This window comes from Dermacentor variabilis, unplaced genomic scaffold, assembly GCF_050947875.1.
Source record: "Dermacentor variabilis isolate Ectoservices unplaced genomic scaffold, ASM5094787v1 scaffold_12, whole genome shotgun sequence".
NCBI lineage: Eukaryota > Metazoa > Arthropoda > Arachnida > Ixodida > Ixodidae > Dermacentor > Dermacentor variabilis.
In genome coordinates, this window is record NW_027460280.1 from 8,292,887 (window position 1) to 8,317,438 (window position 24,552).

A 24,552-nucleotide genomic window follows, 5' to 3' on the forward strand; every position below is an offset into this window, starting at 1 on the left:
AGTGGGAGGTGTGGCTAGCCAGCACGGTGCGGGAGGACCAACTGGCCCTTCTCGACCAAGCCCGGCGTGCCGCGATCGCCAGTGGGGCCCTGGACTGAGGGACCCACCCACTGGACCTGAGTGTGATTTTTTTCTTTTTTTAAAATAAAAGTTTATACTACTACTAGCCTTCGGACGCTGTGGATGGTGACGCCCTGTGTGCGCGTCCACAAGTCGGCTTTCAGTTCCTCCGGTGTCGCTCCGGGGTCCACTCCGTGTATCACGCCACGCCGGGTGTTTTCCGGTGCGGCCACGTAAGCGTTCACGTCGTATGAGCGTCCCTCGATCGTGAGGCTAGTGATGCGCCTCGCGAGCTGGGCGGCCTCCTAGTTCGGCGTGCTCACGATTATTATGTTGGATCCTGTGAGAAGCCTCGTGATCCCTTCCCTCGAACTTGTTGCTGCATGCCGCGGCTACGGCCCGGGTCACTTGAAATTGCTTGAGCGACTTGACTACGAGTGCCTTCGGTCGCATAATCTTGAAATCGTCTCTGGGGAGCGGGGGCAGCCTCTGCCTAGGCTGCCGCACACACGCACACAGAAAAATATTTGTCCTCCAAAGGGAACCGTACAATAACATAGTAAAATGAAAGCCGACACTGCGGCCGCAATTCACGCGCAGTCACCAAGTGGCACTAAAAATATATAAAATGAAATAAAGAAGAGCAAGAAACGCATATATTTCTAAGCCATAAATACATGTCATAGCCAATTATAAACACTATTTGAGTGGTCTCATTGTAAACAGCAGGGCGCGAAGCAGTACGAACGACCCCGCCGAGCAGAATTGCCAGCAGTTACCAACGGCGCGACCTCGATGCGGCCCAATCCACTTCGATCGCAGCGCCGCCACAGTATTTTTCGTCGTCGCGCGCATCACTGCAAAGCATGCGCCGCCGCAGTCTCAACCGTATTCTAGCGCACTCTACTGTTTAGCTTCTCGGTGGCGTGAGGAACGGCACGCTGGCTGCTCGAAGGCGACGACGGTGCAGTGAATCGGGCGCTGCCGACCAGCGTGCGGCGCACTGCAATATCTACAGCTAGAAGGGCGGACTGCTGCTACGCCATGCATCACGTGTTTGCCAAGATCAACAGCTCAAACCGCGCAAGGCAGCGCAAGGTCCTGTACCGAATCTGTGTATGAGTGTGCGTGGCTGACGCCGCTTGTGCAAGGCGCATGAAATCGTGTACGGGTTCGGCCCAGAAGCACGGCGAGTACGTCATGGTTTCATTCGTCTTTTTTGCGTTGAGTTTCGCTTTTGCGTGATCAGCAGTGAGGCGAGCTGAACAGCGCCTTCACGTTATCGAAATCGCTCTTTTGGCCATTGTGAACGCCTTTGTGTCCAAAACGCAGATTGTATTGTATATAAAAGTGTGCTGCGTCTCCGATCTGTTGCTGCTCTTGTGTAATGCACGCTGTGTCGGTGCAGCGACGGTTAGTGTTGCACCAGAATCCTAACTTCCTCTACCAGTCAGTGTAATACAACGAATTTGAGCTGTTTGTGTCGAACTTGTTACAACATTATCTTAGGCACGAAACTTTTAGGCATATTGCGCTCTCTTAATGTAATTAATGGGCTATTCGTAATTTAGTCAGCGACTCGGCTTCAAAACTTCAAGGATGTCATTGCGACTAGCTTTCTTCATCCTACACTTATTAGAAAAACTTAAAAACTACATGCTCATTGACATAAGCCAGAAAAACGACACAGCTTGGTCTGTTTTTCAATATACCACAGCGGTGAAAAAATTGTCAGCAATAAATATTTACTGCTGGACATATGTGGGCACTGCATTTGGACACCTTGTTTCAAGCTGCCAGTAAATTAAATGAATATTTTGCTGCCTGCGCATTGCCACAACTTTCATGCTGTGAACACAGAGGCATGCAGTTATAATTTCAGGTTTCTCAACTAGACAAGGGGAAGCAGTGTCACTAGCATGGTTATTACTTGAGCATCACATACATTTTCATTGATAGCGCACAAGTTCAGACATTTATGTTGCATCTCAACAACAGCAGTGACATAGCTGTTGGCTATATACTATCTACGTTGAATTGCACTAGTTTTTGTTTAAATGTGATCACTTACATTTTAAATTGTTTTTACTTCACCTTTCTAATGCCAATATGACTACAGTGTCAAGGAAGTATGTCAGAATCGATCTCGGGATGACTGTCGACAGAAATGTGTTTGCATTGAGTCAATATAGAAACACAGCGTATTGCCACTGCGAGGTAAGTATGAGGCATGTACTACAGTGGGACTCCTCGTTCACGCTTCCATAATAAGAACACTCAGCAGCATCTAGTGTCGTCACGAAGGCTGCATGTGGCCTCCGAAATGTGTGGCGTTCCGGCGTGTGGGAACACCGAGAAACACGCCATGTGGCAACCGGGCTCCTCCTCTGTCGTGCATCTTTTTGGGCTTGCTGCACCATGTAGTGACACTGCTGCGAAGAATGCCCGTTGCCTCCGACACGAGAAGTGTGGCGTATCGGTGCCTGCAAACGCTGAGAATTGTTCCCTCAGTGCTACATACTGTCAGAGTTGTAGGATGATCTCACCGCTGGCATCCAGTTGTAAGGTTTGTAAGCCGGCATGAACTGTGTGGTAGCTGGCCCATGCCGTCGTCCAACTCGCTCATGCTTGGGATGTGGTTGTAGGGAGGAACTTGCTCTCATCGAGAACTAGGAGTACAGGATTTATTTACATTAAGACATGAGATACATTTCAACAGTCTAGCATGACTCCCAAATGGAGCCCGAAACTCACAGCACACGAGCACAAAGCTCCAAGCACCCCGCTTGTCGAGCACACAGCTGCTTAAAAAACACTCTGTCCTCCCTAGATCCTTAGGGAAGGGAAAACTGCTGTCCAACCTTCGGCCAATCGGACCGTCTACAGTCGTTGGGGCGTAGTCAGACCCGCCTTTGAGGGGGAGGGCTCACATATGCACTTCGGATTCCCAGAACCCACCGAGTTGAGCGGGTCCTCGTAGCCAGGTTGCCACGCTTGACCCCAGCCGGTGCCTCTTAATTCCAGTGCTGATTTCTCCGGTAGCCGCCACGAGTGTCAGCAGACTGTGACGAATCCTGGGGCACAAGAAAACGCACTGCAAAACACCCTTTTCAGAGAAGCTCTCTTGCTGCAAATAGACCATGAAGGTGACGGCGAATCAATCAACAATACACGGCCCGCCAAACGTGGCTTGACTTGCAGGCGCCGTCGACTCGACGAAGGAGGCACACGGTTGATTAACATTGCTGTGGTCGCCAGTTCTCCGAAGGAAGTGCATGGTCGGTTAGTGTTGTCGGCGTCACCAGTTCTCTGAAGGACACCACCTCTGCGGGTAGATCGAAACAACTGCAGCGGGCTGAGATAGGTTTGCAGAGCAGTGCCCCTGCAGGCCGATCGTAACAATACTAAGTAACCCAAGTTGGCCAGAGATTCATTGAAGAGCAGCACATACCGAGTGCCGCTCGCTGAAGCGTTGGCGTGAAAATTGCTCATTAAAAAGCGGCACATACCCAGTGCATTTGTGATGCAGCCTGTTAATGCATTGGGTTGCTGTCCTTGAGGATCCCTTATGAGGTGGGTTCAATTCTGCTCAGCATCGGAGAAATTTAAGGGATCTTTTTCGTCATTGTAGAACAGCACATTCCCAGTGGCATATACTTATTACCCAAGTTGGCGTCAAAGACGTTCATTGAAGACTAGCAAGACTAACTGGCACATACCCAGTCCTGTGTCTACAGTGACACACGTCAGCGCAAAAGAGGTTCGTTGTAGAGAGGAACGTATGTACTCATTGCCACATACTCAGTGGCCCAAATTGGTCTGATGGTTGGTTTCAATCCCTGCTGCCCCGGCACAGCAGCCCGATGAGCTATACATTCCACCACTGACTACCCAGTGACCCAGGTAGGTGGGAGAAGGGTTAGAAAAAAAATTCCAAGGTTCACTTGGTTATTTCTATGTGGATGAATGCGAAAGCATTGTGACCACTGTGTGATACCTATGCCCTTTCAGTTGTCTTGATTTAACTTCGACTTAACACTGAAGGTCATAGGTTCGACTCCCACTAAAGGTTGTGGGTATGAGTGCCGTAATTAACCACATCCTAATTAAACATGCCTTAATTATCTTTGTCTTAACTAACACCAAAGGCCGTGGGTACAACTCCCACCAATGGTCATGGATTCGAGTGCCTTAATGAACTATATCTTAAATAACTGTGCCTTAATTCACCTTAACACCAACAGTCGTGTACTAGACTCCCACTAGTGGTCGTGGGTTCGAGTGGCTTAACTATATCTTAATTAACTTCACCTTAATTAACGCCAGAGGTCATGGTTTCGCTTCCCACCAATGGTCGTGGGTTCGCTGACTTTTTGGACCATCAGTGATCATGCGAGCGCCAACAACTATCCCGGATTTTCTTTGTCGTGAACCATATAATGCTTTTGCATTAATAAACATAGCATAAACATGAGGGGTGGTATTACAATGGCAGTCAACATAAGCATCATCGATCAGTATCGTCATTAAGGATGGAGTCTTTGAAGAGAAGGTGGTCAGTCATCACGGCTATTTGGCTGATGAGATCATTCCAGTATTTGGCTGTACACATAAAGAAAGTACGTTGAAAAGTGGTTGTGTGAGCTCATTCAGGGTAAGCAGTGTTCGGGTGGTTGTGGTGCAAAGCACAATGCATTGGATGGATAGGGTTGTTTTCAGCTGGTGGGACATGAAAAAATTTGTGCTACAGCATACGTGTACAATCCTGCGGCAAGTGTTTTAAGCTCAAGTTGTGTCTTCCTCTCATCATTGCTGACAGAGGTGCATGACCTGCTGCAATATTTCTGACATATTGATCAGTGCTTCTTGCAATGTCCTACTGTCATGTACTACCATCGTAATATTGTTATGGGGATGTTAGGAGTATATAAAGACTATATTTACAATATATGTACAGGATGAGTCAGCGTAGACAAGATGGCTGACCACCAACAACCTGCAGCAGCCAGTGTCTCGCGATCTTCTTCCTCTCTTCTTTCATCCTTCCGTAACAGGACCCTCGGGTGGTGAAGCCCCGTCTCGGCGCATGGTAGGCAAAGAACTGCGAGCGAAGTATGGCTTCAGCTGCGAAACGTGCACGACGTCAACAGGCAGCGGACTTGAGGATGGATCAAACTGTAATGGCGCGATCTCATAATTGACGTCGTTAACTTGACGTAGGACTTCATAAGGCCCCGTGTAGCGAGAGAGAAGCTTCTGGGAGTGGCCGACCCGATGACATGGTGACCACAGCAGCACCCAAGCACCTGGGCCGAACTGAACATTGCGATGGCACTCGTCGTAACGCTCTTTCTGAAGATGCTGCGAGGCTAATAAGCGAGATCGGGCGATTTGACGCGCCATGTGAGCACAATCGATGACTTCGCGAGCGTACTGAGTGGCAATGCGGGGCACGGAAGGTAGGATGGCGTCAAATGGCAATGTGGGGTCGCGACCATACAAAAGATAATAGGGTGAATATCCTGTGATGGTCATGTCAGGACAAGTTATACGCGAATGTCGGGTAGGCCAGTGTGGCGTCCCAGTCGCGGTGATCGTTGGAAACATACATTGACAGCATCTTTGTGAGCGTTCGGTTGAGACGTTCCCTAAGACCGCTCATTTGTGGGGGGTAGGCGGTGGACAGCTTGTGCTCAGTGGCACAAGAGCAAAGGAGGTCGTTGACAACTCGAGACGCGAACGAGCGGCCACGGTCTGTAAGTAACTGTCGAGGTGCACCGTGCGAAAGAACGATGTTGTGATAGAGAATATTGGCAATGTCTGTTACACAACTAGTCGGCAACGCCTTTGTTATCGCGTGGCGTGTCGCGTAATCAGTAGTGACGGCGATCCACTTATTCCCCCTAGTCGTCGGAAAAGGGCCAGGCAGGTCAAGGCCTACACGAAAGAACGGTTCAGAGGGAACATCAATTGGATGGAGTCGTCCAACAGGTGGCAGTGGAGGTTTCTTCCGGCGCTGACACAATTCGCAAGTTGCGATATAACGACCCACAGAGCGGTAGAGACCCGGCCAAAAGAACCGGTGTCGTATGCGGTCAAATGTACGCAAAACTCCAAGCTGTCCCGCCGTCGGTGCATCGTGAAGTTGTTAGAGAACGACAGGTCGCAGATTACTAGGAAGGACAAGCAGCAGCTCAGGGCCGTCAGGGTTGATATTGCGGCAGTAGAAGATGCCGTCATGCAGCACGAACATGCGGCACATGCCGTCGGTGCTGCCAGATTGCACTCCGGCGATGATGGACTGTAAGGATGCGTGGCGTTGTTGTTCAGTGCGCATGACAGTCATATCAGTCAAAGCCCACCATGCAGGTCACCGGATCATGCGCAACAGGATCAGGAGGATCCACGGGGTGACGTGAGAGGCAGTCAGCAATCCTTGTGGAGGTGTCCAGTCTCGTAATGGACACTAAATGAAAATTCCTGGAGCCACAAAGCTCAGCGACAAAGCCGTCCAGTCGGGTCCCGGAGGGAAGACAGCCAGCAGAGTGCGTGGGGGTCTGTGATGACTGAAAACGTGCAACCGTACAAATATGGCCTGAACTTGGCGACAGCTCAAACTAAAGCCAAGCACTCCCACTCGGTGATGGAGTAATTTCTCTCGGCAGGTGACCGCAGGCGGCTGGCGTAAGCTGTCACGCACTCGGTACCAACGTTACTAGATCCTTTCAGTTGTCAAACTCCCCTTGCGGCGGCCGTCGAGGCATGGCCCCTTTTCGTTTCCACTCAACAGGTGGCGCAGCGGCCGCTGTTAGCCCGGCCGTGCTCGGCGCCCTACGCTGCGAAGCGCTGGCGATTGCTTAGCGAGTGGCGTTATTTTTGTTGAAATCGCCAAATATGCACAGCGCGTCATTTATATATTTGCAGCTTATTTCGTACCCATTCCCAAGTTTAAAAAATGCCACGACTTAGCCAACTGAACAAGGAATGCACTTGCGCCCAAAGCTGTGACGGACCACTCTTCACTGCGGCCGTCGTTTGCGTCTGCTAGAGCACGGCCGCTTTTTATCCTGCGGCCGTGGCTAGATACTAACAACTAAAAGAGAAAGAAATAAGACAAGATCTTTGTTTTTCTCAACGAGTTCAAAAGGTTTTATTACAGGAGCCGCATACGGCTTATGAATTTACCGCGTGGCTTTACAAAAGACGAGCTTTTTTGTTTGCGATGGCTACTTTCTCTCGTGTTTCTAGTCTGCACCCAGTCTTCGAACAGTGGCACAAACATCAGTACCAATGCATGATCAGCAAGGTGGTTTGCATTTGGTGCCATGACTTCACCATAGTCTATAGAGCCATCCATTCTGCATGAGGCCTTATTGAAGGAGACACCTCGCTTCAACTTTATCTCGTCAAGGAGCAATACTCCTAGCCGTGTCAAGTGACTTTTGTTGCTGAAATGGCTTCTGACACTGTTCAATGCAACTTGGTTGAATCCATACTTGCATGGTATTCCTGCTATTATTTGGCGAAGGCGAGCCTTTGATGGCAGTGGTAGCAGCTGCATATCACCAAGTGTAGGCCTTCGGGCTTGAGATTTGCAGTAACAAACATGTCATAAGCCATTCATCATCATATCGCCTCCCATTTTTTGACTTGGCTTTTGCAGCCATGAAAGCTGTTTTGAAAGCTAGTTGCTGCCTGGCCGGAAGTATATGAAGAGAGCAGTCAATTGTCTCTTCTGTAATTGCACTAAGCTTTCTCTTCATCAGAACGACTTCTTCCTTCAGTTTTTCTCGCCTTGAGGTTGCACGAATTGCTTTGCGACGCAGTAACTTCAAGCGAGCAGCCTGCTTTTTCTTGGTATCTTTTTGCTGTTTCGTCCGCTGCAAGAAAAGCTTCTCGAGAGCAGGCACTGAGCACATGTAGCATTGACACTCAAAACCGTGCATGTGTTGCGCCTCCACGTTTCACCATGCTTTGTTGCCACCACTGACGAAGAGATTTTTGGGTACTTCTTTGCAGGACAGCCCTTACACAGCTTCAGCTGTTCCACATATAGCACGAGGCATGTGAAGTCTTCCATACACTTGAACTCAGTGGTCTGCTTCCCGGCATACACACTGCGTGGCACAACTCGACCATCTGCGCTGATAATTAAATTAAGGCTGTCTGACAACACCACAGACATTTCTACATGCGGGATATTCTTTCTTATCTCGAGCTTGTACAAAACGACCGTTGCCTTAACAACGTCAAGGGACCAACCTCGAATTTTTCGTCCCTCTTTCGCCACGCGACTGAGCACATGAAACACATTCTCCGCCGGCATGCTGTCATCGGTAGGCAAGCTCGCTTCGTCGTCGGCAGCTCTGACAGCAGCATCCACACACTCACCTTGTTTCTTATGCCGCTTTTGTTGTGCTGGTGATCGTCTGGGAGCTGGTGCTCTGCGCTTCCCTGTGGGTTTCGAGAGGTAACTTGGGCAGTTCGGAAACAGGCGAGGCACGGCGTCATCTTTCAGCGTCCATTTGTCGCGCGGTATGTTGTGTTCGAAGACCTTCAAAATCTCATCATTGAATTGAAGTGGAGGTCGCAGACGGAACACGAGCTTGAAAGCTTCTTGTCCAGCTGTGGTATAGCGCGCTCCCACTGTTGAAGGCGCTCAGCATTGCGCGGTGCCTTGAAAAAATGTCTCTTGTCCACGGATCGCGTGGAGTCGTAGCCGCTCTTACAGCCTGGAACGAAGCAGCGTGCCATAGTGCATACGATGGGCAGCGCGATGCACTAAACATTAAATACCGCGAGTGCGAGCGCAAACGTGAGCAAACGACTATGCACAGCGGCCACCTGCGCACAACGTGCTGCTACTATGCTGCTACGCTGCGCCTTGCCGGGCTAACTCCGTCGTGCACGCCCTCTCGCGGCGCGCAACGGAAAGGGGCCAGGCGCCGCTCAGCAGTTTGAGAACTGAAAGAATTTAAGAGCGTTGCTCGGTACCGTTCTGGTGTTGGGCGAGAACAGCACCAATGTCGTGGCCACTTGCGTCAGTGTGGACTTCAGTCATTGCAGATGGATCAAAGTGGGCAAGTATGGGAGGGGTGGTCAGAAACCTGATGAGAGCAGCGAATGCGTGAGCCTGCTCAGAGACCCACGAGAATGGTGTCTTCTTTAGAAGACCTGTCAAAGGCCGAGTGATGTCGGTGAAGTTTTTGACGAAACGGCGAGAGTAAGAACAGGCCGACGAAGCAGCGCACATCAGAAGCAGAACGTGGCACAAGGAAACTGTGTACGGCGCAAACTTTTTCCAGATCTGGTTGGACACCGGATGCGTCAACGAGGTGTCCCAACACTAATCTGACAGCGCCCGAATTGACACTTTATGGAGTTCAGTTGAAGGCCGGCTTTTCGGAAGACTGCAAGAATTGCAGCGAGTCGGGTAAGGTGGCTGCTGAACGTGGGAGAAAAAACAATTATGTCATCAAGGTAACAAAGACAGGTGGTCCATTTGCAGCCTCGCAGAAGAGAGTCCATCATACGTTCAAATGTCGCAGGAGCATTGCATAAGCCAAAGGGCATGACTTTGAACTGATATAAGCCATCCGGCGTGATGAAGGCCATCTTCCCGTGGTCTATTTCATCAACTGAAATCTGCCTGTAGCCGGATCGAAGATCGATGGACGAGAGAAGTATTTAGCTCCGTGCAAGCAGTCCAAAATGTCATCGATGCGTGGTAGTGGGTAGAGGTCTTTGCGCGTGATCTTGTTTAAGTGGTGATAATTGACGCAAAAACACCAGGCAACATCTTTCTTTTTCACAAGGACGACAGGCAAAGCCCAAGGGCTGGTTGATGGCTTGATGACCCTTTTGCAGAGCATTTTGTCCACTCCTGATTGGATGACTCGACGTTCAGCATGCGATACCCAATAAGGACCCCGAGGAATAGGATTTGTGTCTCCAGTGTTTATACGGTGGTGAACGACAGATGTTTGGCCTAAAGGCCTGTCACCGAAATCAAAGATGTCACTGTACAATTCAAGCAGGTGACGTATGTCCGTGGCCTGTGCAGAGGTGAGGTCAGGTGCAATCATTTTCACGAAGTCATCCATTAAGGAACCAGAGCTGTGAGCTGCAATTGGCGCTAATAGCCACTCTCGGCATTCAAACTCTCAATGTCAAATTCAGAACCACTAGAGACGCTGGCTGAGGACATGCTGGCCGGAATCACTTGAGGGCACAGGCTGAAATTCAGAAGTGGTCAAACGACGTCGTGGTTAGTAACCATAGCTAACGTATGCGGAACAGCAGCTTTCCGGTTCAAAAGCACATCGATGACGGGGCGAAGCACATATTCACCGTCAGGGACCTGTGGCTGGGCGGTCAAAGTGACGTAAGTAACTGCCTTGGGTGACAGACGCACATCGTGAAGTGAGCACAAGTGCGGTGGGGTGGTGCTCGGAGCATCGGCGAGTTGAGGCAGTTCAACCTGAAGAACGCTGGTAGTGCAGTCGATGACAGCAGAATGAGTGGATAAAAAGTCCGATCCAAGGATAACGTTGTGAGGGCAGTTGTCGATCACAGCAAAGAGAACAGAAGTAGGGCGGCCGGCTATAATTAAACGCACAGTACACATTTCAAGAACAACCAGCGCACCACCATCGCTCACGAAGCACTCGGGTAGCTGTTGGGGTGAGGACCTTCTTTAAGCGTCTACGTAGGCTAGCACTCATCACACATAAGTGGGCTCCAGTGTCGACGAGTGCTTGGACAGGCATGCTGTCTATTTTAACGTCTATTACACTTCTTGTGGGCACAGACAGAGGATTTGCTGCGGTAGTAGGCAATGCAGCACCACTTCCGAGGGCTGCATTTTTTAATTTTCCGAAAGGGTGCGGCCAAACGCCACAGGGGACGAAAGGCGACGTGGCTGCGGCGAATGGGAAGATGGGCGACATGTTTGTGGTGAACGAGGCTGGTGTCCGCGCGCGCGGCGATGGTGAGCGGCTGTACCATGTGCTCCTAGCAGAGTTGTAGGCGCTGTTAGACTCAGCAGTGGGCGAAACATTGCGGGCATTTCCATCAATATAGCTCAGGTTGGTCAACATGCGAGGTGTTGAGGGCCACGAGTTGCGACAGTATCGGACGATATGACCAATGCGGCAACAGGTGAAACATATAGGCTGGTCGTCCGCAGTTCTCCACTCAGTCGGGTTGCGATAACACAGAGAGAAGTGTCGGGGTGGAGCGAAAGTAGTAGAAGGGCGTTCGTTAGCTCTGGGATTGGCGACAGCACAGACAGAATGTAATCCAATGTTTTCAAGTTCCTGGCGAACGATGCCTTGTACAAGGGGAACCGAAAAAGTGGTAGCATCAGGGCTACGCGAACAGAAAGCTGCATGTGCCATCGCATCCAGTTCACGTCGAACGATTCGCACCACGTCCTCTGATGACAACGCATGCTGCTGTGTGGGTTGACCTTCACACGTCAACGTTGCGGCACTTTTGGGAAGTCTGGCGAATGGTTGCAAGACGCGTCGACTTTTTGCCTGCTCGAATTGTCGACACTCTTTAATGAGTGCATCAACTGTAGAACAGCTTTCGCACATGAGCAGATTAAAGGCGTCGTCAGCAATGCCCTTAAGCACATGCCTGACCTTTTCAGCTTCTGTCATATCGCGATCAGCTTTACGACAAAGTGCCAGCACGTCCTGGATGTACGAGACATAGGACTCCGTGGGGGATTGGGCACGGGAGGTCAGTTCCTGCTTTGCAGCAATCTTACGGCTGGCTGCTTTGCCACACAACTCTGTCAACTTCTCTGCATTGGTCCCAGCTGGTTAGCTCCTCTTCGTGGTTTTCGTACCACACCTTTGCCAAGCCTCGTAGGTAGAACAACAGGTTGGCTAGCATAAGCGTAGGGTCCCATCTGTTGATTCCACTCGCACGTTCGTACATAGCCACCCACTCTCCAACATCAGTGCCATCGGTCCCGCAGTAAGTTGCAGGATCTTTGGGTTGCACAACCACAACCGAAGGCGACAGTGACGTAGGTGGCGACGGCAATGTTGGAGGCAGCAACGACATTGATCCCGCGTGTTCACCGTCATTCATGGTGCGGACGGTGATGCGACGTCCACTGCAGAGCTCAGTTTCCAGCCGTGGTACCCTGCACCTCCACCAATATGTTACGGGGATGTTAGGAGTATATAAAGACTGTATTTACAATACATATAGAGGATGAGTCAGTGTAGACAAGATGGCTGACCGCCAACAACCCGCAGCAGCCAGCGTCTCGCCATCTTCTTCTTCCTCTCTTCGTTCATCCTTCCGTAACAATGTGATGTTGGTAGTGATTATAAGTGGCTTCTCCTTTAACTCGTGGTGGTATCATACACCATCACAATCAAATGCACTTTTCAAATGTTTGGTACTACAGTAATGTCATTACAAATTATAACTCGCGTTAAAAAAACCCAGGTGTTCGAAATTTCCAGAGTCTCCCACTACGGCGTGCCTCATTAATCAGAAAGTGGTTTTGGCACGTAAAGCCCCATAATTTGTTTACAAATTATAACTGCTGTCAATTGATTTTTTCACATAAGTGGTGGTGACTAGTGGCAAGGTGTTTAGCATTGTAGAAGTGGCCTGTCCATATAAGCTCTTAGCAGGTATACATTAAGGACAGCTGATAGTAAAGGCTCTCAGCAGTTTTCATGCAAGGCCCAGCACACATTCCCTTTCGTCTTTGCGGTGTCTTTCAGCAGATACCAACGAGGCCTGTCCTCTGAGATCATCTAAGTCTGCAGTTCACACGAGGGCCAAATATATAGAATGGCTGCCACAGTACCGGCCCACTCTTTCAGGGTTCATTAAATTTGATAATTGGAGGTTTTTGGATTTTACTGTGCACACTGTAGGGCTCTTGACAACAAGGTCTGCCTGCAAGGCAATTTTATTTTTCCCCAAGGCAACTGATTGAGACAGCTTTTCACTGTAAGTGGTAATGGCTGTCATCGTGGTTCATCGCTGGCAAATGATTCCAAGGGTTGGCCCACACAACCATCCACATTTGATGCCGCTGGCAGCAGCAGTGATACAAAATTATTCTGCTTGATGATGATGTTACTCCCAATACCCTATAGGGCTGTATAAATATCAGACCAACAATGGAAATTCCTTAAGCAGGACCTTCCTGAGGTTTGTCAGCTTATGAGGCTTTAATGTATGTCACCACCTTTTAAAAAATTATTTTATTGAGAAAAAGAGATTTCTGTTCTTTGAATTTCACAAATTCATCTTCAAGATTATTTAGCAAAAATATTATGTTTCCATCTTTAACCCATTCAAAAGTTCCAGCCATTTTTCCAACACTTGTGCATGTATTCAAAACCAAAACCGAAGGCAACATGTTCCAGATAGTGCACAATTTCACCCAATATATTACTACACATAGGAATTGATTTATTAAAGGAAAGAGACCCTGAAACAATATTGTACAAACATACTGATTCATTAGTGTCAGTCATTCTGATCATTAAATGACATGTCACAATTAAATGACAAATTACAACAAATGATTGAGTACTTTAACAGGGAGAGTGTAAGAGTAGGGTTGAACATTAATATGCAGAAGACAAAGATAATAATAAATAATCAGGCAAGGAAACAAGAGTTCAGGATCGTAGGTCAGCCTCTAGAGTCTATGAAGGAGTACGTTTACCTAGGTCAACTAATCACAGGGAATCCTGACCATAAGAAGGAAATTCACAGAAGAATATAAATGGGTTGGATCACATACAGCAGACATTCTGAGCTCCTGACTGTGAGTTTACCGTTATCATAGAAAAGAAAAGTATACAATCAGTGCATTTTACCAGTGCTGACATACAGAGCAGAGACTTGGAATCTGACAAAGAAGCTTGAGAACAAGTTAAGGACCGTGCAAACAGCGATGGAATGAAGAGTGCTAGGCATAACTTTTAAGAGACAGAAAGAGAGCGGTTTGGATCATAGAGCAAACGGGTATAGACGATATTCTAATAGACATTAAGAGAAAAAAATGGCGCTGGGCAGGACATGTAATGCGCAGATTAGATAACCGTTGGACCATTAGAGTGACAGAAGGGGTACCAACAGAAGGGAAGTGCTGTAGAGGATGGCAGAAGGCTAGGTGGTGCAACAGAATTGGGAAATTTGCGGGTGCTTGTTGGAATTGATTGGTGCAGGACAGGGGTAATTGGAGATCGCAGGGAGAGGCCTTCATCCTGCAGTGGACATAAAGTAGGCTGATGATGATGATGATGAAGTGATCCGCGCAATGTGTATAATTTATTGTAAGGTTTTAAAAATGCGCATCACTTGCCATCTCAGTGGCACCACTCCTTCTGAGTATTGAGCTGCCCCGTCACATCTACATAGTTGGCGCATGTGACGTCAATTGCGCGAGCTACCTGATTGGCTACCCAGGTTGCGTCATCAATAATTTCACCGGAACAAATGTTGTTTGTAACGTAGTTTGAATTTTGGTTAATTTGTTTCTGTAAAGAAAAGTAGCAGAAAGAGAATGCACAATGACAATTTATCACTACACTTCTGGCACACAGCAAGTGTCTGCTTTTGTTACTACGTGCTTTGTAGTAATGCAAACTCTGAAGCCAGTTTCTCAAGGTTCTCTTTTTTTTTTTTTTTTGAGGACCATGAATAGCACAGCTTGCGTTGTGTGCGTCAAATCTAGCAATTGGCCACATGTCAAGCTATGACATTGTGTCTCTCTGCAAGGCAACAGGCGAGCAGAGTTGCTGCAGCATATCAGGTAGTATCAGTATCCAACGGTAGTAGTAGTATGGAGGTGCTTTAGTTTACGCCTCCGGCCCTCCATCAAAACACCCATTTACCCGAATATTGGATATGCTTGGCACATGGACATAATGCTCACAACACACGCTGCTTGGATAGCTCTTGATGGGGATCGACGGCCAGGTGGCTAGCAGAGAGGTTGGGGAGGCTTCATGCACTGGCTCCAAGACATCTGAAGTAATGTCATAATGTCGCAACATGACACAGAGCCAGTGAAGGCGCAGCATAGCCCCGATTACTCGGAAAGCGAGCAGAAAAGGCATGGCTAGGGAGGAGGGTAAATTGCAATTGTCCGTAATCTCTTAGTATGAGACGCTTCATTTAAATTGTGGCGCAAATGTTTTACTGTAGCTGTACTCTACGCGTCTACAAAATTTCTCCACACCATTTCCGGGACACTATAAATTTGGGTTCAGGATAGAGAAAATAGCAGTGCTTTGTGCTCATTAGTGCTCTTGAATTTGTCGAAATTTTCACCAGGGGCCTGTGTGGCAAGTATGCTGTTCTGGTTTGTTTACATTGGTTACGCTAAATTTTTCCAGCTTGTTTGTTGGTCTTTTGACACTCGAGACTTGTCAGTTTAGTGTGTTAGAGACAAGTGTGCCATTTCTTGACTGATGGCAAAGTTCTAGATTAAGGTTTTCACAATACAGGATAAAAGTGAAGGCAAGCTGCAGCACACACAAAGATGAGACGTTTCCAAGGGGGAGACTCCAAGCCTGGTGGATTTTAGGCATGCCGGATCTTGCTATTGTACCTGAACATTTGTTACAGCAGTTCAACCTTCTTTTTCTCAAAATGGAATTGTTCACATCCCCTTTTTATGCAAACACTCGTGTAACAGTTTTTGGGACACACATTTCTGTATGAAATTTTGTGTACTTAATACACAAATGTGTGCAATGGACTAGAAAAGTTTGAAATGTGCGGTTAAGTTTAATAATTTAGGCACTTGTTTGGAGAAAAGCTTGCAATGTAATGTGTAATGAGGAGGGAAGATGTAATGAGGAGGGAAGATAACCAATGGTCATTAAGGGTTACGGACTGGATCCCAAGGGAAGGGAAGCGTAGCAGGGGGCGGCAGAAAGTTAGGTGGGCGGATGAGATTAAGAAGTTTGCAGGGACGGCATGGCCACAATTAGTACATGACCGGGGTTGTTGGAGAAGTATGGGAGAGGCCTTTGCCCTGCAGTGGGCGTAACCAGGCTGATGATGGTGATGATGATTGCAATACATTCTTTTTTCTATTTTTGTAGTAAAATGCACTTCAGCTCAAAGATATGGCAGTGGTGATGGTTTATTGCCAAGCTTAATGATATTACTGGGTATATACTAAATCATTTTTGTATTATGCCTTTAGTTATAATTGCTGGTGTGATACCCATATTTTCGCACATTTTTATTCATAAAAATGTGCCCGTTTGCCTCGTTTGAATAATTAAACCATCTTAACCCTTTAAGGACAAGACATATAAATACACCCAAAAAATGTTTATTTTCAATCTAAATGTGCAAACATATAAAAGATAAGCCTAATCAACAAAAAGAAACATTTTGCAGAAATTTTTTCTGCTCTAAGAAAAAACCCCAGGCAGGAAACTGGAAATGGGCTTCACTCCAGGGCACCTGAGGCTTCGTTTTCAATTTGTATAGGCAGCTCTCATGATATGTGAACCATAGGTATACATTTGTTTTACATCACATGTGGGACACAGCTGGATATCTTGCATCGACCTGTCTCCTCAGACCTTGCTCACAAAAGACAGTGTGTCGCATGCCAAATTTCTTCTTCCTCATCCAGTTTTCCTGTTCTAAACCAACAAATGATGCTTGCTGCATTATGAATCCTTACCAACTAGCTCAGCTTTCTGTCGTTCTTGCTGCCTGTCATTCAATGTTGGCCGAAGACATTTAACTAGAAACTTCGTACTCAATACTGAAACCCGGCAAGGAGCAAATGTTTTTCTAGTATGTTGCATGCAGGCAACACTCGCCACAGACCAGCTCCCAAGCAGGCTGATCATGTCTGATTTTCTTATATTCATGTCTTCTTAGATTGGTTCTCTTTTTCTTCTATTATGTAGTCTTTTACTTGATTTACGTATTGTTAAGCTGGATCTTTTTCCTGTTATGCATTTTGGCTCTTTGTACTTCCCACTCCTGCTTAAGGCCTTCTGTGAAGGCTGGCAGTAACACTGAAAATAAAATAAAGGGTTAAAATGCTTAATTGCTGTACAAGGGAAACAAAAATTGTAACTTCGGACTTCAATTGTAAAAGCTTTTCTGACTGTTGCTGAAATACCTTAACTGTTGCTGTCCTTTCGTGCCTCAGCCTTCCACAATAGCTGCTGCGCGCCCATGGGACTCGTACAAGGAAAATACATTTGTAAAAAAATATGCAGATCCAACCCACATCTTGGCATCAATGTGAAACAAAGCATTAGTGAAGGGTAAAAAAATGCTGTACAATTAGTAGCAACACTTACAATTTTGTTTTTCATTTATTACAACCTATAATCTGAATGTGCAATTTTTATGTTTATGCACTGCAAAGGTCACAACTTAATCTCATGCAATTTTTATATTTATGCACCATACCATTCACAAGCTACGCCACTGTGAGACATCTATGCAGCAATGTCAGGAAGACCAAGTCAATGTGTGATGCTTGTCAAGGGAACAACGAGGATGACAGGTGCCATGCGTAGAGAAAATACAGCATATCTGCAGTGGCCATTCTGGGGTATCTGGCCAGGACTGCACATAGCCAGTGGTGGTGCATGGCAAGGCCACAAGCATTCCTTGCTTTGTCTGTCTGCCACAAGCTGGCCCCAAGAAGCATGTTAGCTGTTGACTCTCATAAGCTATTCCATTAAGTGGCTTTAGGGGTACCCAGACATTATATGTGCATGTTGTATGTCATGATTTGTTTGATCATGCAGAAAGGTGTGCACTTGCTGGTGCTACATTGTCTGTCAGTGCTAATATAAGCCTTTTTGCTGTATCTTGAACTCAATGCACATGTAATGTACCATATTATCCCTAGGTAACCCACCTTAAACCTAGAGCAAAATGAGTGAAAAGAGGGAGTGGGCTAACGTTTTGTGTACAATAAACCATTATCGCTAAAGGTTGGGTAGTTTTGTTTATATGCCCTTGTTCGGTCTTCCTGAAAACCTTAAAAATAAGTCACTATCATTGTTGAACAAAATGTTGATGACATCACGCACATGGTCAGACGTGGTTAGCAGGAAAGATGGCGGGCAACTGCCAATGCCAGTGGGCTATGTTTCTATGTTTGAAGAGAAAAAAAATTGCAAATCATGCCAAAAACAGGGGTTGGCTTTCTTTCGTGGTGGGCATCGCTGGATATTATGGTACATATATGCTGAAAGATGCCAGCCGACAAATTAGCAGCCACACCAAACCCTCGGGGTTAGGGGAAGAAAGCTTTGCTTTAAAAACTAGAAAGTCACTGTTGGCATGTTCCTTGTAATTCTAGGATTGATGTTCTACTTCTGTTGCATTTCTTTTTTTCCTTCTTGTTTTTCTCGGTGCATGTATATTTCTTACTGATATATCTAAGTTTGTGCTTACTGCACTATTTTTTTCATATTGCTTGTTTCCATTATGTTTTTTTAATCATTGTACGCCAAGTGCTTTTAGACTTACCTGCCCTGTAATCAACCAATGTCATACGGATAGGAGATCCCCCTGACAATTCAGGGCCTCCTTCTGTAACATTGATATACTAATATCATAAGAAACCAACAAACACTGACACCAAGGACAACATAGGGGAAATTACTTGTGCTTAATAAATTGAATAAACAAACGACAAATTAATGGAAATGAAAGTGGATGAAAAAACAACTTGCCGCAGGTGGTGAACGATCCCACAACCTTTGCATTTCGCATGCGATGCTCTACCAATTGAGCTACCCCGGCACCGTTTCCCCGTCACTGTTTCCCCGTCCACTTTCTAGGGTATTTATGTTTCCATGTAGAACCCTGGGAGTGTTAGCCAGCGCCACCACTTGCAGACCTTGGCGACAGATGTGGAACATTCTTTCTGCCACAGGCGTTATGAGAACGTGACCTTTTTGGGTGACGGAAACCAGTCAATAAACCCACACATGCTACCTGAAGGCGTCAATATTGCCGGATTCGAGACCCTCATTATGTAATAAATGAGAAGAAAGGGGGTTAACCGATAAGCCCGAGTTTATTTGTCATATCATAAGAAGCCAACAAACCTGACACCAAGGACAACATAGGGGAAATTACTTGTGCTTAATAAATTAAATAAAAAAATGATAAATTAATGGAAGTGAAAGTGGATGAAAAAACACCTTGCCACAGGTGGGGAACGATCCCACAACCTTCGCATTTCGCGCACTGATATACTAAGACACTCGTGTATCTGTATGAATAGACAATAAACTTCAACTTCACCACTAGTTTAAAGAAAAGTTCTGCTGGAAACTTGGGCAGGCAAGATAGAACTCACTTTTGGCATTCAAGCTATTGTGTTGAGCTTTGCAAAGGAAGTTGTCTTCTTTTGCTGAGGGCAGTAGCAGCACTTGCTGTAATCGCTCACATTCCATAACATCTCTTAAAAATTAATGGAACAATGTTTTTGTAGTTTTTCTACACCAGCTGTGGTGACAGAATTGCATTTCATGCAGTGAAGTTTGTGCTAAATGTAGTATAGAACTGCTGCTTTTTTTTTTTTTTGTAGCCTACTTTCACAAATTTTTAAGCTGTTTAATGTTGAAAGGGCCCCTCACCAAGTTTAGGCAGTGCAAATGTGGTTTATATATTTCGTGATGATGCTTCTCTGCAAAATATCAAACCACTCCATGGCGTGAAAACTACTGAAATTTCAAACAAACACCTGTGCGACCTTCCTGCCAGAAAATCAAGGTCACATGCATAAATGCCTTTACATAAGATGCCTACCTCACATCACTGATTATGGCATCACAAATTATAGCAAGTGACCAGTAAATGTTCAAATGCAGGAGGTGCAAAACCTCCACTGAAAGTGAATTTTTGCGCACTTACAGTGAAGAAAGAGAAGCTGGGTGATGTGATGCAGCCCCTCGGCTCAAGCATGGAAGAAGGCAGGGAAGGAATGTAGGTTGAGTATGCTAGTCGAGGCAAGGAGAAAGTCTTTCTTTCATTTCATATTTTTGGGCCAATTTACAGGCAACTGGAGGGTGCCAAGGTAAAAGCTGTTTATTCGTAGCTTGAGTCTATTTTGACAGTGCAGCTTGCCTCCTGGCAGCATGGCAATGCGACACTTCAATTCCTCCTAGTGCACTTACAGTGGAGGAAGAGAAGGATCTTGGTGATGTGATGCAGTGCCTCGGCTCCAGCATGGAAGGAGGGAGAGAAGGAATGTAGGTTGCGCACACTAGTCGAGGCAAGCAGAAAGTGTGTCGTTCTGGCAGTGAAGCTCGCCCCCTGACAGCATGACAATGCAACACTTCCAATTCCTTCTAGTGCACTTCCAGTGAAGAAAGAGAAGTATCTTGGTGATGTGATGCAGTTCCTCGGCTCCAACATGGAATGATGCAGAGAAGGAATGTAGGTTGCGGACACTAGTCAAGGCAAGAAATAGTGTGCATTTTGGCAGTGAAGCTTACACTTACTGGCAGCATGGCAATGCAACACTTCCAATTCCTCCTAGCACACTTCCAGTGAAGAAAGAGAAGGGTCTTTGTGACGGGATGCAGTCCCTCGGCTCCAGCATAGAAGGAGGCAGAGAAGGAATGTAGGTTGCGGATAGTAGTTGAAGCAAGGAGAAACTGTGTCAATTTTGGCAGTGAAGCTCGCCTCCTAGTGCACGGCAGTGCAACACTTCAAATTCCTCCTAGCGCATTTCCAGTGAAGGAAGAGAAGGATCTTGGTGATGTGAGGCAGTGCCTCGTCTCCAGCATAGAAGGAGGCAAGAGAAGGAATGTAGGTTGCAGACGGTAGTCGAGGCAAGCAGGAAGTGTGTAGATTTTGGCAGTGAAGCTCACCTCGTAGCAGCATGGCAATGCGACACTTCAATTCCTCCTAGCGCACTTACGGTGAAGGAAGAGAAGGATCTTGTGATGTGATGCAGTCCCTCGGCTCCAGCATTGAATGATGCAGAGAAGAAATATAGGTTGTGCACTCTAGTCGAGGCAAGCAGAAAGTGTGTCGATTTTGGCAGTGAAGCTCGCCTCGTAGCAGCATGGCAATGCGACACTTCCAATTCCTTCTAGTGCACTTCGAGTGAAGAAGGAGGATCTTGGTGATGTGATGCAGTTCCTCGGCTCCAGCATGGAATGATGCAGAGAAGGAATGTGGGTTGCGGACACTATTCGAGGCAAGAAATAGTGTGCATTTTGGCAGTGAAGCTTACACTTACTGGCAGCATGGCAATGCAACACTTCCAATTCCTCCTAGCACACTTCCAGTGAAGAAAGAGAAGGGTCTTTGTGACGGGATGCAGTCCCTCGGCTCCAGCATAGAAGGAGGAAGAGAAGGAATGTAGGTTGCGGACGGTAGTCGAGGCAAGCAGAAAGCGTGTAGATTTTGGCAGTGAAGTTCGCCCTCTAGCAGCATGGTAATGCGACACTTCAATTCCTCCTAACACTTCTAATAATGAATGAATTTTTTAAATTATTGTCGCAAAATGCTATGGCACCTTGCAAGCTTCAGTGTATAACCAAAACGTCCGATGTATGAGGAGCCCTTTTAAGTGAAATGAGGAGCCCTTTTAAGTGAAACTGGAAGCTCAGAAGTATAATCATGGGCCTCTACTTTTGCCAAACATGTTTTTGGGTGATAGATAGAACATACAAAAAGAAGGCACACACAAGGCTCCTCATGTGTGTTTTTCCTTTTGTATGTTCCATCTAGTGCCCAAAAACCATGTTTAGCAAACACCACCAACATGCCAAGAAAAGAGTTTATTAAACCACTTTTGCCATTTCCATCAAGCATCGTTGACAAAATACTGGTGACATGCAACAGAGGCTTCATGGAAAAATCATATATGCACAATTGTTCTTACTTTTGATTTGATAAAAATGTGAATGCAAGGAAGCACAATAATGCAATTTACAGACTGACCGAAGGATGCAATTTTGGAGACGCAATGCATGTTTCAGTAAGCATGCACCAGAGGTAGAACATGTATTTGTTGCGTAACATAAAATTTGGTGTTGTTGCACATAAGCCACCTACGATTATTCTTTGTTACTCTCAGTAAATCTCATTAACCATATACTTTGTTGACATGTTGATACTATTACTGGTGTTTGCATATATAACGTTTCACCTTATTTGTGTGCGTTCAGTTTAGGTGGCACATCTGTGCTTTGGTACCATTTAATTCAGGAGTACAAGATGTAACGAAATGTGCAATATTAAATGCAATGACTGCTAACAACAACAAGCCTCTGGGAGGCAGTGCATTGAACCTATAAGTTGTGCATTCAAAAGCATTTTACTGATTCATTAATAAGATTTCTAGTAGTCCAGTGCTGTATAGTGGCCTGAGTTTGCTCTAGATCGCTGGTTGTACTACAAGTTGTGTACGCAAATTGCACAATGTAATTTGTGTTGTGCTTTTTTTCTTTTGCAAGATGGCTGGGGGAGGTGAGAGAAGCGAGCTCAAGTTTTGTGGTGTCTGTGGTGACAAGGCATTTGGCTTCAACTTTGGTGCCCTCACATGTGAATCGTGCAAGGCCTTCTTCCGACGAAACGCCATTAAGGACAAGGTAGCTCTGTTGTCGGCTGCATGACCTTTTAGCCAAGCATTGGTAATCTAGGGAAATGTTTATCTATGGATTCTATTCATTGTGAATATACATGCAAGCATGTGATTAGAACTTATGGCATTGCACCACTTTAGTTGCTGTGGGCTCTTTTTAATTAAAACTTGCATTTTAAGTTTGGGTGAAGCACCATGAGTACAGCAGAGCCCTTACTCTTTTCTTCACTGCTTGAGACATCTTTGTAATGTGCATTGTAAAGCTAGTGTCATAGCTTGTCTGTAGAGTGGATTTCAATGGTTCAAAGGTACCAGCAAAACAAATATCAACTCGGCACTGGTGATATCCTGCCAAGAGTAAAAAATTCTGATTTGTTTCTCTTTGCTGCTTTTTCAAGTATGCAACAAAATAGTACAGAGGTACTCAGTGCCATAGCCAGAAATTTATTTCAAGGAGGGGTTCTCCACTGACAACTAGCACTCCTCCTCTCCTTTTTCATTTCTCTCTCTCTCACTCTCTCTCTCTCTCTCTCTCTCTATATATATATATATATATATATATATATATATATATATATATATATATATATATATATATATATATATATATATATATATATATAGTCACATTGTAGTGACAGTGAAGAAAGAAAGCAGCAAAACTGTAAATGATGAAATTAGCGTTTTATTGGCCAAACAAAGTCAGCAATCGTCGAAAATCTCATCTACCAGTCAAGCGCGTCGGATTTTACAGTGAAACCTCGTTACTACAAACACCACATTAACAAACTTTTCAGAAATACCCTGCTGACTTCTTATCATTTCAATGTAAAACTATTTCAGTACTATGAACTTCAGAATACCAAACTTTTCAGAATATCGATCTTCATTCAGTTTCCCTTTAATGTTAACAACGTCTCAGTACTACAAACTAATATTCCGAAATGTGGGGATTCTTAGATTTCTGTGTATGTTTCATGACAGCCAAAATAGTAGGCTAGCAGGTGACAAGACACAGAGAGCGGATGTCGTGGCGCATGAGTTCGGAAAAACTGAGACAGAGCCCAAGAAAAAGAAAATGCGGTCAAGTGGAGGCAACGATGCATCAGGTTTTGTGAGCGCATGCTCCGCCCAGAAAAGTGTCGCCTAGCAACACAGGCATGTGTCATCGTTCTTCCACCCTTCTTTTTGCACATGCCTCTTTCTTTTGCGCTTCTTTCTGCAGCCATACTAGCTGCGTGTGCGGTAAAATGTGACCGTCGTAGGCATGGGGATGCCACACGGTTGCACTTTGCACTTTCCAGATAGTGCCGTTTAAATGCGCTTGTCCTTTGACATAGTTCAGGTGTCAGCCTCGAGCGACACAATTGCAGTGTCCACGGCAAGAAATGTGAAAAACAAAAAAGAAAGTAAGAAACATTGCGCTTTGGAGGCGAAATGGAGCTCCCTTTTTGTCGGTAGTTTTCTCGGCATCAGCGTCTGTTTTGTGTGCGTCACTCTTATTATACATTGCTTCAGTGGTGCGGGGTGGCGGAATCTATGGAAAATAGCAACAGTGTGTGCCGAGAGCCAACAGTGACGTTTTCGTGGATAGCTCATATGGTGATAACTTATGAACTGATGGGTTGATGGGCGGAATGGTTAATTTTGGGGCTTTCACTATAACGATCTTTCAGAATAATAATCTACCACAGTACCCTGAAGTTCATTATATTGAGGTTTCACTGTATACCTGAGTCATCGAAGTTTCCAGAGTAATCTCTGGTGTCTGTGTGTCTTCCAGAAAGTACTACACAATTTGCGTTGTGTATACAATTAGATTACACAAGCTTCGGTAACAACAGACAATGCATAGAACCATCTATAACATTCCAGTAGGTTCCAATCAT

At 46.0% G+C, this 24,552-nt stretch overlaps 1 protein-coding gene across 2 annotated transcripts in view; it reads left to right on the plus strand.

Moving 5' to 3' along the window:
* The first annotated feature begins 937 nt into the window (after positions 1 to 937).
* Positions 938 to 24,552, plus strand: part of Hr96 (Nuclear hormone receptor HR96) — a 138,960-nt gene continuing 115,345 nt past the window's right edge. The window contains exons 1-2 of one of the 2 annotated variants that reach the window (XM_075676455.1): positions 938 to 1,253; positions 22,536 to 22,670. In XM_075676455.1, coding sequence (XP_075532570.1) covers positions 1,216 to 1,253; positions 22,536 to 22,670 — 173 coding nt within the window. In that variant the 5' untranslated portion in view covers positions 938 to 1,215. The remainder of the gene's footprint in view (positions 1,254 to 22,535; positions 22,671 to 24,552) is intronic. The other variant, XM_075676456.1, reaches the window with a different exon arrangement.